We start from the raw sequence: 13,968 nt of genomic DNA, 5'->3' as shown, positions 1-13,968 counted from the left end.
TGTGTAGTTTTCTATCCAGTTTTAACATCTGGAAATCGAATTATTTAGAAATATAGTAGAATCCTTCACCTCATCAAGCCTCATGATTTGACGTGGTATCAATCATGCCTTTAGCGCAAGCAGTGGACTTAACTTACGTTAAAAACTTGATGAAGAAATCGAGCTAAAAGTTCTATCCAGTTTAACTCTTTTACCATACTCGACAGAATTTTACAGCAATCCATGTTTTCACGGTTATATGGTGGGGGCATGCTATTACAAATCTTCTGAAATAGTACAGTATCTCCGGACCCAAAAACAAGCGAAGAAGCAGAAACAAGTGAAACAAGCATTGCTTACGCACATGTAAGCTAACACGATCATAAAACATTAAAAAGCATATAAATCAAAACTGCCAAATGCTACTGAATGAAATGTCGACCCAGGATGAGGTGTAGCACTGTGTTGATGGACTCAATCTACTCCATCTATGTTTTGATCATCGTTCTGAATCGGACCCAGACGTGGTCTTTGACAAAAACATGATATTCTTACAACAAAATATTCTGGGGGCCATTAAAGTTTTGTAAAAATTATCAAAAATGCTGCGGTGGGGAAAGAGTTAAAAGTGTCTAATCTACTGTCTGTGGTTTCACAATATGATATCACCTGGTGCTGGAATTAAACTTATACAGTCTATTTAACCATTATTTTATTCAGCAAAATTTATGGACATTTTCATGTTTTAAGGTATCATGGTTTCCCTAAAAGTCGACTGAGCACACTGTGTCAGGCTTAAACCTTTATTCTTTAAAACTATCTAGAATCCATTTTTATACTGATATTATCAAGCAACATTTTTGGCCTTTATCAGAGAGGACAGTTGAGGAAAGACAGTGATTGGGGAGAAGAGAGAAATCGGAATGATCGGGTCTTTTCTTCCCTATTGTGACATTGTGAGCAAGAAAAACTGTAGGTTGGGACTTGTTTTTGTCTTTCGAGAATTGATTGGATCGTTGTGGTTTACTACTGCTCTGATCTCATGAGAGACCGGTTATTCTTCCTCGCATTAAAAAACCTCATCAGAGAAGAGAAGAGATTTCTTTGGAAGTTACTTTGATTAAAGTTCCACTGCAGTCAATAATGTTATCCCTCAAAACTCATCTTTGATCACTACAATGACATACTTAAATGTTTTTTTCCTGTGAAAATAATTTCTTCATGCATTAAAATACCTTCAATGTAACTCTACACCCTTGCTTCATTTAACATATGCGGACCCATGAATTTGCAAATTACCCCCGCCTCCGCTCAATCACACGAGCCCAGAATACCTGTCAACACTCAGTCAACTAATAAACACGACACGATGACAAGTGGAAATACTGGTTTATTCAGCCATATATGTTTGAACCAGAAACTGATTCAGAAGAAGTGGAAGAGTGAATTATTGCAACAGGCTCTTCTACACTGCTCTCTACAACGTCGGACACATAATGGTAATTAATATGATTAGCCTTTTGCTTGACTATGTTATCAAACAGCTAATAATGTTTTGCTAATGTTAAACAAACCATGTTCCTGTTCGCCATTTCAGTCTGCCTTCTAAAAACCAGTATCTTTAGAAACGCTTTGAACAACTTAGAACGTCAGTGGAGAAAGGCATATAGTTCATCATAACATTGTAATATACATCACATACATAATTCACCCGGCATATTGGCAAACGTACCAAATGTTTCATATCAACAGAAAATGTACCAGAACCTGACTTCTCTTGACACTCCCCTGCTTCACAACTTAGTAAATTATATGTTAAAGCCTGGCCACATCTTGACGGGATTGGTTACAACATATTTGTGACGTAGAGAACAAGGGCGATTTCGCGGAACAAAATTGGGTGTTTCTAAATTTGTGGTTGTTTCCATACTGGTGGGTGTTTATAAATAATCCAGTGAAAATGATGCCCTTCACCCGACCCGACCCGACCCCTAAACCTATACCCTCACTGTGATGTGGGAATATCAGGTGACGCTGTCGAAAACGCCCCTCGTCTGGTAACTCCTATTACTCTCCTGCAGAGACCTATACTTGATTTCAAACCGCGTTTTTGAAACTTCTTTGGATAGTTGACTGATGAATTTGCATATGGTTTGTCTTAAAGTATATTAAAACACCACATATCGAGGCCTTGGAGCCAGAGGGGCGTAAGTGGCATTTTGGGCGAATATGAGTTCTTAATATCAAAATAAAGGTCTCGATGAGCTCTATCCAATGGTGCCAAAAAGATCAAACTGTATTGAATAAAGCAACAAAACAATAAAGACCTAACACAAAAGTGTGAATAATGTTTGGAGCCCTTCTGGCTCTGAAAAATACATGTAGGACATGTAAGACCCACATTTTTGTTCAGAGCCAGAAGGGCGTAAGTGTAGTTGGTGCCCTAAAACAGCATTCAAAATGGCTGACACAACTGCAGACATGGAACTGTATGAGGCAGAAAAGATTTTGATGAATATTATGAAATAAACTGATGAATCCTATATTGAAGAAGTTGAAGATGAGTCAGAGTTGTTTTTGAATGCATTTCCTCACAAGATACGCAGAGTTCTACAGTACAATGCTCTGACAGTGAGTAGAACAGTGAGTACAGTGAGTAGAACTAAACAAACTAGTGAACAGAATTCTGATTCTTTGGATGTGGTCAATGAATAGATTCACAGAGTAATTGAAATGGTTGAACAAAAAAGAAAAGTGAAATGAGTAAAACGAACTCGAGAGAACTGTCAATTGTATAGAGTATTTGAAAAAAAATGTATGAATGTAATGAAATAAATTGAACAACTCATGAATTGCCAATCAGAAGTGTGTTTAGCAAGTTCAGTGATTTTTATTACAGTCTGTACTGTTCAGCAGATGCCCAGAATGGAAAAGTGAAATGAGAAAAAAAATTCATGAATGAGTTAAATGAAAATTAATTAATTATTCAAGTGTTATTCAAGTGTTAATTATTCAATCAATTCCCCTTTTGACCAATTATGTTCTGCATTGTTCAGCAGATACGCCCAATATTTCCATAGAAGACTTGGAAATGTTTGGTGCGTATCTGACGTTATTGCCATATTTTTTTTTATTTTAAAATGTTTTAGAACATGTTCATTGTGTTAATATGCCATAAGTTTATTACTTAAATACTCATTCATGTAAGTATGCCTGTGGTTGCAATGTTTGTGGTTTAAGGTTAATAATAGTGTGATTGAAGTGTGGTCAAAATTTAGTTTTGTCTCTCCTGTAAAGTGTGGTCAAAAGCCACTTACAACATTAAAAACGTGATTTTCACCACAGAGGGTCTTTAAATATTACAAGAACACATTACTTAAAAAAAATATGATGTGCACGGATCAATCATTTATAATAAATACTGCAACATTCCACACACACAAAAAAAGAGTTGCAAATTTTGATTCCATGGTGACTTTAAATCATCACATACAAATCACTTGAATAAGGACTAGTAAACAAGTACTAGTGAAACTGAAAACAAGTACTAGTAAAACTAGTAATAAAAATGGACGGGTCTGTCAGTTTTAAAGAATGTAAAAACAACTTGCAATAAACTATTGCATTTTTATTCACACGCAGTGATGCCAACATTACTATTCACGCTTCATTATGAAAGCCCATGTATTTTTTTCTTCAGTATAGACTGACATTCTCCCGTCTTATACTAGTTCATAACTGCAGGCCAGAGTTTGTAGTAGTATAAGTCTAATGTTGCAACTGCTCAACTCCCCAGTTTCGCGGTAGCGCTTTGAATTGTCACAACTCGCTGTCAGTTTCCTGTTTTATTTGAATACACACAAGGGCCGGTCGCGCGGTGTGTGATAGGTCGGTAGACCTGTGGGGAGGTGCTGTCTGACAGCACGCAGTGAATGGGAGAGAATATCACTCTAGACTGGGGACTCGTGCGCTAAAGGCCCAGTGGAGCGAAGGAAACCTGAAGTGGGTTCACAGCAGTCCCTGCGATATGGAGGAGCCGCATGAGAACGTCCAGCTCTATCGCTGATGAGAGAGAGGCGTCGGAGCCACTCGCGCAGGACGCGTTCTTGCGTTCAAAAACAGCGAGACGCAGCGCTACAAAACGCTGGCGTCTCGAGAAGCGTTTTAAAAGTTCAACTTCTTTAAACTAGATACGGCGTCTCGCACAAAGATGAAAAAGAAACGGTCAAAGATGCAGTGTTTACAAAGTGTTTACATGAAAAAAATTTAAACAGCGCAGAATGACGCATGGCGGCGTCCCTTGTGAACGGCCCCTTAATATTACAACGGTTGAGTTATAAAATGATACAGACTTAAATATAGCGCATTTCAGAGCCGTTTAAAACGCAGCTATCCATGAGGGTGATTTGGCCTACCTATATTTATATAACGACTGTTTTTAAGATTACCTAAGCAAACGCAGATAGCGTTGAACAGCAGGTTACTAGTCAAATGCGTGCAGTTGCAAAGGGACCAGTTTAAATAACAAAAGTAAAAATAATTTGTTGCGTAACTCATTTATGATGTTGAGCAATATTCCACCTGGAAAATAATAAGGAATGTAAACAGAGGCGACTTACATTGTCAAACAGTGATCCAACGTTTGCAGTGACTAGTAAGACGTCCGTGTACATCTCCATGATAAGAAGCAAGCTGGAGACAAGTCTAATCTTACGACGGAAATCCCACTCGCAGGTCTTTATAGGAGGAATAACAAACGGCTTAAAGATAAGATTATAAAAGTCTAGCTATCTCGCCCTGAAGACAGAGCCCACGAGAGCAACGCTCGCATCTTTAACGTTACTCCTGCTGTCATGAGGAAACATTCACATTCACGGCGTTTCTCTTCTCTAGTTGCTCAGTGGAGGGATTTCTCCTCCTGTCTTCATGGTAATCGGACTAGGTTCTTATTTTAAGCTGAATTAACCCAGCGTCGAAGCATCTGTAGCCTCGGAGTTCCTGCCGTTTCAGACTTAACCAAACTAGTTGCGCGCTGTCAATGTTATGTTGCATGCGAAGCTCCGCCCTACACATGTAGTACTGTGAGCTACTGTACAAATGAGAAGCGTCAAAGTTTCCGTGTGTCATTCAGACCTGACTGAAGCGAGGTATCTAGGCCTTTTGTACTTACTGAATTTATGTCAGGTCACGTACACGCACAGAAGTGTTGCATATAAGTTGTATTATACACAAATGCACACACACACGTTATGTTTTCATGTTTTATGGGGACTTTCCACAGACAGTGATTTTTATACTGTAAACCTACCCATCACAGAAAACTTTCTGCATTTTTACATTTTCAAAAAACTTTATACGTTTTTTTAATAAATAAAAATACACCTTTTATAAGCTGTTTTCCTTGTTCCCCCACAAGGACAAGGATTTCAGATATTACCATCTTTGTGTGGACATTTTGTCTCCATAAAGTATAACATACATTCTGTCCCCATAATGTATAATAACCCCATAATATATATAAATAATGTAATTTCATGTCACAGGTTCATAAAAAAGAGAAACCAAATACAATTATATTTTGTATTTTTACATTAACTATGTAATTAATTCTTTAAAACCAAGTATAAATCCCATCAAGTTAGTTTTTTAGGCATTTTTACATTTACTCCAAAAGAATAACTAAAGGAACAAATTTAAACAATATATTTTATTTGTAAACTGATGTTCAGCTGTTCTTTTTAATAGTCAACTTTTTTTCATCAGTTATCAAGCTCGGAAACACTGATCACAGACGAAGAATTACCTTTAATCTCACCATTGCTCACTAAAAAATCCATACAGTCATCATGTTTTTAGTCCATTTCAAATTAGATTATGACGTGACAAAGCGATGATATTTAAATGGCTGAGTTGTTTTTAATTAGTCTTCCCATTAAATGGCATCATTTTGTTCATCCAGACCGATTCACGAAAGCACATGAAAACAAGGGGTGGGATTTAACGCACAAACCAATCACATTTAACCATAATCAATCATAGCGCAATGGGTCTCATGTGATTTTCCCCATTCATTCTCAATTACCCCCCACTAAACCCAGCGCACGCTAAAGTTTAGAGGGTCTGTTAAAAGTCAATGGGCTCTGGGGAGGCAAGAGAGACACAGACTCCCACTGTAACTTTATTTGCAGGTGTCGCTGTTACACAGTGTTACTTAAAAAACCCAAGTGATTTATACACTTTTTAATATCATGATTTATACACTTTTTAACTTAACCTCCTTGGAGGAAACACCCCTGATAAATAAATACATATACATATATATATTTCGAGAGAGAGGGAGAATAAGAGCATTAAAGTAAAATGTCTGCAACCACGTTTAAATCTGTTTTTGGAGTTTGGAGATTTTAGGTCACTAATCCAATAAGTAATTTGTAACATGAATCATGTGAACTCTTTTGTTCTAAAGGTCAGATTTCCTTCCATTGAAGCAAAATATGCTATTTGAATCGTTGAGAACATGATAATCAGGTTTTACACAAACTGATGTGGAGTGCAAACAACAGAAAGCAATTGAAAGCAAACTTCTGGGTCTCAGGTTAAACTACAATATGCGTTATTGTTTAATAACGATGCCATATGCAATATTCATGGTATTTATAGCATCTCATGCAATATTTATTGCATCATGGCATATATTATGTAAAAAAGTCCCACTAGCAACAAAAACGGATGTCAGTAGTTTCTGTTCTGCATCTGTGCTGTTGCAGAACAACAAATTAGATAAAGACATCAGTTCATAATCTAGTTAGTTTGATGGATTCACAGCTGGTAAAGGTAAGGTAATTGTGCAGAAACTGACGCACATGTTCACGTGCTCGGTGTGCCCTGGCAGACACTTAATTGGAGTCAGTTTGTCATTTTGAATGTTCCATCAAAACTGATTTGGAGATCTGGAACTCATCACATGGTAATGCAAGAGTGACATTCACCAGATGAAAACTATTGGCTATTTTAAAGATCTGTTATTATCTAAATCTAATCCTCTGTGCCAAACATGTGAAAACAATAAGCTTGCGGTTTACTGCAGTTTTTTTGTGTGTGTGTGTGTGTGTGTTGTGATCTATCCATCAGCTCTTTGGCTGGGTGAAGTCATTGTATCCCCTCTTGGTCTACAGGGTGTTACCTAAGAGTTGGCACTCTTCAAGTGAAATGTCACCATGAAGGAAATTCTCTGTTTCTCAGGTCAGACTCCAGCCCAGCAACGACAGGCTGAATGGATGTTTATAATTCATGTTAAGTGAAAGGACTCTGGCAGAACAACTTGTCCCTCTGGTTCATTGTTTGACACAGTTCTCCAGAAATACGTCAATATAGAGCCTAAAACCAATGTCAAGTTCTCCGTTTGTTTTTACAGCCTGCTCCACCTCCGCAGTAGCGATGGGACGTTCGGATCATTTTACCGACTCGGATCTTTGAGTCTCGTTCAGAAAAATTAATGAATCTTTTTTTGAAGTCAATTTGTTCATTTCAGCAGAATATAATTTAAATGTTACATGGTTATAGCCAAATTCCCTAACACATTAACTTACGTAAAGTTGATCACATTTAGAATAAGAAAAAACTATTATGCAGCCACAGCCAAATGATGAGAAACAGCAATGATTCATTCTTCAGGCTATATGCGGTCTTGTTAGTTCACCTCACCTCCCTATCCACGTCATTCGTTCTTTTGTCACGTCGCAGTCCCACAGGCTGTACAGGAAACAGAAATGATTAGTTCACCTCTCGAATCTTCAGGTCCGAGTCCTTCGTTTTATCATGAGTTATGGAAAAGAACCATCATGACAGAAATTCAAAAAATTATAAAGTGTAAGAAATTTGAGACCAGAGACGCATCACGTAACTAAGAGTAAAAAAAAAAACCAACTACGTGCTTGCTTGTAAGGAAGGTTGGGAATTATTAACTAATTTCCAAATCCAATACGGCTGTCACAAAGAACGAATGATCGATGATGAACGAATCATTTCTGTTTCCTGTACAGAACCTTTGGGATGTTCGCAAAATGAACAAATCAGTGAGACAACTCGTTGTTCCCGAGACATATTAAAGATGCGTTCAAAATGATTTGATTGATCCCTACTCAGGGATCAATCAAAAAGCAAAAAGCAACGGATACTAGAAACTTTTCTCGTCATAAACTTGAAACTGACAGAATGTTGTGTTTAAGTTTTTTTATTTTCTTGTATGACATATTATATATAGTTGTACATATATATATCACATTAGAACATTTTGAACGAACAGTGACAAACAGGTGGATGATTGGCAGGTGCTGTTTTCAGTCAAATCACTGGCAACACACACACCCACTCACCTAATGTGGATGGTGACATTAATCCAATTTAATGACAATGTACAAATCTCACACTTTCTTCTTGTAGGATGGACTAATCTAAAGGATATTACGATTTTTGTGCTGTCTACTGTGCATAAAAGTAGCATTGTTTACTACAATATCAAAGAAAATGCCAAAGACACAGTAAATGATACAAATCCTCATGAGAGCCAGCAAAAGTCATGTTTTAAAACCTACAATGACATGTTTGAAACATAAAACATTATTGTTCTTTCATACTGGACATCAGGATCTATTTATTAAAAAATAAAGGCAAGTTTATATTAACAAATGTTTTAGAACTTTTATGTGAGAATGTCTAAACCAATGAGAATGTGTTTTTTTTTTTAACCCTATTGACCTGTAATGTCTCCCCACAGGTTTGACAACTATAAAAAAGAATGTACACATTCACTTATCATTCGAGGATGATATGAGGATGCATTCAATTGATTAAACCTAAAAGTAAAAGACATTTATGTTACAAAATCATCATCATGGATCATGGTTTTCACAAATATATTAAGCAGCACATTTTCAACATTTATAATAATCAAAAATCATTGCAATATGCTGATTTGTTGCTCAAGAAACATTTCTTAAGGATCATGTGCCTCTGGACATTGGAGTAATGGCTGCTACAAAATAAAGCTTTAAATAAATTTCACAATATTACTGTTTTACTGTATGTTTATATATAATAATAAATGTGGCTATAGTGAGCATAACAGACTTGTTTCAAAAACCTTTGAATGCTAGTGAATTACAAAATAAAATGCTGTACAAAAAGTTTTTTGAAATACAGTAATTTCAATGCAATCATTGTTTTGCAGAAGCAGATGTTTTTTATAAATATCAGAAATTTCTAAAAACAATAAAAGGAAGTTGTCAAGCCCGAAACAGCCAACATTTTGTATCTCAGAAAAGCCTGTCAATTTTAAGTTTTAAAGAGAAGACTGAATTGCTGGATCCCAGAAGGATACTGAACTGATAAATTGCTAAACATATATGATGCACAATGTCAGTGAATTGGAATAAGTCTTATATTATCAAAGGCTCCCACAACGCTGAGCTTCAGTGAAATCTCCAGTTGAACCTCCACGTAAAGCCGAGAACCAGAGTCCTTGAAAACATGAGCAGCTGTATATGGTACAATCCTTGACATGTTTATACAAACTCACTATGTTTCCACTGACAGAGCCATTTATATGCGCTCAGTAACTGGTTTAAAAGCGTAGAGAAAAGAGTCATTCCCACATATTGAGCCCAGCAGCCGAATTGCTTCACACGCTGGTATGCAGTCGCACCATTTCAGATCACAGCAGAGATCTAAAGCTTTAATTACTCAATCAAACTTTATCACAGGCAGACTTGTCTTTAAAGATGTAATTTTGTGGAGTAACACAACATGGGGCCAATTCAATTCCACTTTCAAGCTTGTAGATGAGGGATAATTATATTTAAATACTTGTCACACTTTGTTGAATCAAAACTCCATTGTACTGTACATGCCTCCTTGAGCTAATATCCAGGCTCTGTGAGACACGCTGCTCTTACAAACGACTAATGACATGATTATGATGATGGTTGAATGAGAAATCCTAAAAATAACCATCTAGGTTGGTGCAAGATGGCTGCACACACCCATATGAAGGTTAATATTCAGAACTTCACAGCTTGAGTGGATATCATCCAATACAAACTAATCATATTCACTAGAAGCCAAAAAGTGTCTGAGAAACCGCTTTACACACGTGGCTCATGCCACTCGAGCTTTAACACGATAAGCTAAACAAGCAACATCTTGTTTGTTAGTGGTTGTAACCAAACATAGTCCTGAAACAAGACCTGTGGTACATTTTCTTTTTAGAGAGCAAAAAGGGTTCTCGTTGTGAAACTACTAGCGTTCATTATGAGCCCTTTAGTGGTTTAGTTTTAGAGATAGTAGTTGCATACAGTGTTTTCTCCTGTACAGTATTTAGCTGTTATGCCAATGTTTTTTTTGTAACGACATGGCAATTTCTTAGCTGAGTTAAGGCCTTAATGTTCTGTGTGAAAATTCGGCACGATAAATATTTTAATTTGAACAACACAAACATTAGCATGCCGTAAATCCAGCACTTTTCTAATCTCTTTTCCATCACACTGAAAATATAATTGGCCAACCAATAAGATTTGCATCTTTGGTCACATGCCCAAAGCCGCTGCTGTTACATAAAATTATGACTTGGTGGCAGTTCACAAAAAGACTGTTTTGCTAAGAGACCGAAGAGGAAAGCGGAAGTGGCTCTGCCTCCCAAATCAATCCTAAATAGTATGTGAGATTAGAATAAGTGTATCCCAAAGCATAGTCTATTGAAAAGAGTATGCCACAAGTCCCCAGATGGTCTACTATTTCTGGTATATTTTCGAAGTGTGGATCCGCGCACACTCTTAACGGCCAGTATTGCCCACAACCCATTGCGCTTTGGAGGAGAATTCAGTTCAGAACTACAAACACAAATAAAGTGTTAAAAAACTACAAACATGGTGGATGTGCGCAGGCCAGTTTGCAGTGATAAGATGCGCGTAACTATGCGACAAAGTAACTGTTAAACTTATTTGTTTGAAATAGCTTTTAATTGATGTTACAGTGTCACGTTATCCGTTTTATTTCATTGTGTTAATGTTTATGCTATGTACATCACATTGGTCAACAGTTGTTGTTTTAAATGGTGCTTTATGAATAAAGTGACATTGACATTGTTAAAAGACGCAATTTAATGAGGTGATAGTACAGTATATCCCAAAGCTCGTCTACTCTTCTGCTACACAGTCAAAAGTATGAACTTTTTCTTCACAAAAAGAGTACATACTTTTAGGGCGTAGTATAAGTAGGCAAATTGGGATGCAGCATAGGTCTCGTCTCTGAACACTTGTATTTGGTGAAAACATGTACATACTGTTCCTTCCATCACTTTACATGTTCATTCAGCCTGTCTGCCTTTTTTACACATTGGTCTAAACAGAAAAAGAAAAAAAAAAATCACACGAAAATCTGATAAAATTGTGGTCAACAAGTGCAACATTGTTTTTAGTTACCGACAAACAGTCATCGTCTGATGTCATGAGTCATCAGTTATAGCCTGAATCAGTCAGATAACTTACTGAACCAGATCAGATTATTTAAAATGAGAAGAGATCCAATAACTGTGTTGTGTGCACTTTTTGAAAGCAATGTTTTTTGCAACATTGTCTTGCAACAGAGTTTCTGAGTTTTGTTGTGCTAAAATGTATTTTAATAAAGAAAATTATGTTAAAATAGTCTTGCTATTGCTTAACAAGTTGTCCCAATTTTAGGGTTGGTTGATCTGAAAATAAAAATAAATCCTTTAGGAAACATGTATACAGTACATGCAGCATAGTGTTGTTTAAACATCACAAATAATGTTTTTAATCTGAATTTATGCAGTACCTGAAGAACATGAAAAGTTCATTGAGTTTTCAATTGGCTGTAACTCGGCCAATATCATTAAGACTCTTAAGGTTTAACTTCCATATGTGAATGGAAATGGCAAAGACTTCTGGATCTGGCACACAAGGACAAGAAAGAAAAAAATCTAACAATATATAACCAATTCTTCTCAAACCCTTCACACAGGCTTGATTGATTACATGGACGTATTTTGAAAGGTCAATGCAGATTACATGTCTGCAAATGTCATCTTCAAATTAAATTGCAGGTTTGCCATGCATATTTCTGCTGTTTTCTCCAGTTAAAATCCAGGATTAAAGTGACTTGCGCAGCAGAAGTATAGCAGAGAGATGGAAGTGCATAACGGAAAACTCTCGGACTCCTACGTGCAGCCTGATGAGGCGTTTCCTTGAGCCATTCATGGCCATCAGATTTAATAGTTTATTACATCCTAATGATACGTTAAGAGTAAATGATAATAAGAAAAAGATAAAAAATTGTTAATTAAAAACAAAAAAAACTAACCAAGTAATAAACAAAAAAAGAGAAAGAAACCATTAAACTACCACATTGCATCCTTATGACTCCTCGTGAGCCAACCGGCCACTACAGACTGACACACACGCTACACTGGCTTCGGTCAAAGGAACATTACGCATCAAAACGCATCTCGTGGACTGTTTTGATCACGACCTGACCTAACACTCGACAAGCTTTGATCCTTTTCACAAAGAGGAATAATTAAACAAGGACAGCTCTTGTGATTTGAAGTTAAACAAATCCATAACGCCGTTGTCCGGGTCTGTGAACCGTCTCTTGCCCTCCAGGTCCTCACCTGAATCATCATCCTCTCCTCAAGAACGACTGCGGTCCGCTTGCGTTCCAACCAAAATCTTGCTGTAGATTTTTTGTTGCTCCTCTTTAAAAGCGTCTTTCACTTTCCCTCGTTTCAAACCACCATCCCTAAAGAAAAACACAAACCCAGTTTCAACTAAAAGGACATGCACCAATGCATTTTTCCAAATGTCATAATCATTTATTAACAAACAAGTATTCATTACTTCAATGAGCTCATTGTTTCTGCCTGAAATCATTACATTGTTTAAATTAATAATTTTTTCGCTAACTGTTATTTTGTTTATGTACATTTCTGAAATACATAACTCAGAAGGTTACCTCTGATAACAGATCACTCTAAATTCTAATGTGGACTCATGCATTTTCTGTAAAGCTGCTTTGAAACGATGTGTATTGTGAAAAGCGCTTTACAAATGTGAATTGAATATGGCTAAGCTGGTTTGCTGGTCTCTCAAGCCCGGGTATACTTTATTTTCCGCGTTCCACTTTGTCTTGTGCAAAGTTGAGAGTGCGAGCCTTTCAAAGTATACTCCTTTGGCCTCCTTTGGAAAGACACGTTCGGCGCATGTGCACTACCTAGTGGATTTATCTAGATGACTTTATCACGCAGTCACTCACACATATGCTGTTGTCCATGTGGACACAAAAACTGGGCTGCATGCGGACGGTGTGCGTGGACAAACACTATAGAATAACACAAGATGAGTCACCCGTATTGTTTTGAATGGGGAAAAGTGCAATGCTCAATATGGCGGAATAAGTCCCGCCTTCTAAATAAGAGCCAATCGCTGATTGGTAAAGTCATCGGGTCACTGCAGCTGCCGTTAGAAGCTCCGGCTCCTATAGACCTTATGTAGCCCCACTTCTTTTCAGCGCTGCGCTCGTTGTCTTTTGACTTCCGGTCTGTATTTTCAGAGCGATTTTGCATGTTTATTAATGAACGGCTCGTTTTAAAATCTTCCCGGTCGACTGACATTTGTTTAGTCATATGCTTTAAACATTACAGTCCTCATGATAACTTTCGTTAACTTTACATTAAGTAAATCCACTTCAAAAGCGAATTACTCCTGGACAGCAATGCCATAGAAATATACAGAGCGACCACAAAACGGAAGTTAAAAGACAATATTCTAAAGATGGCGGCGCCCTCGTTTCTCTGGCGCATAAGGTCTATAGAAACAGTTAGACGCGTGCGCGTTAGCTTGATCCAGCCTGAAATATGTCATTTTCTGTCATGATTCAAACGTTTAGAAACAAAATTTATGAGACAGTTGTTGTCAG

General features: G+C 37.1%; 2 protein-coding genes across 3 annotated transcripts in view; both read right to left on the bottom strand.

Moving 5' to 3' along the window:
• inpp5l (inositol polyphosphate-5-phosphatase L) overlaps positions 1-5,041 on the bottom strand; it is a 33,620-nt gene extending 28,579 nt beyond the window's left edge. Inside the window, exon 1 of the mRNA XM_084087443.1 lies at positions 4,599-5,041. Coding sequence (XP_083943569.1) covers positions 4,599-4,658 — 60 coding nt within the window. The 5' untranslated portion in view covers positions 4,659-5,041. The remainder of the gene's footprint in view (positions 1-4,598) is intronic.
• A 3,161-nt stretch (positions 5,042-8,202) lies between these two features.
• The window catches only part of LOC311066213 (glycerol-3-phosphate acyltransferase 4-like), a 38,153-nt gene continuing 32,387 nt past the window's right edge, over positions 8,203-13,968 (bottom strand). The window contains exon 13 of one of the 2 annotated variants that reach the window (XM_084087259.1): positions 8,203-12,792. In XM_084087259.1, the coding sequence (XP_083943385.1) occupies positions 12,684-12,792 (109 nt within the window). In that variant the 3' untranslated portion in view covers positions 8,203-12,683. The remainder of the gene's footprint in view (positions 12,793-13,968) is intronic. The other variant, XR_014603039.1, reaches the window with a different exon arrangement.

The sequence above is a fragment of the Abramis brama genome, assembly GCF_963993115.1.
Source record: "Abramis brama genome assembly, chromosome: 16".
NCBI classification, from domain to species: domain Eukaryota; kingdom Metazoa; phylum Chordata; class Actinopteri; order Cypriniformes; family Leuciscidae; genus Abramis; species Abramis brama.
This window is presented reverse-complemented; position numbering and strand designations above follow the sequence as displayed.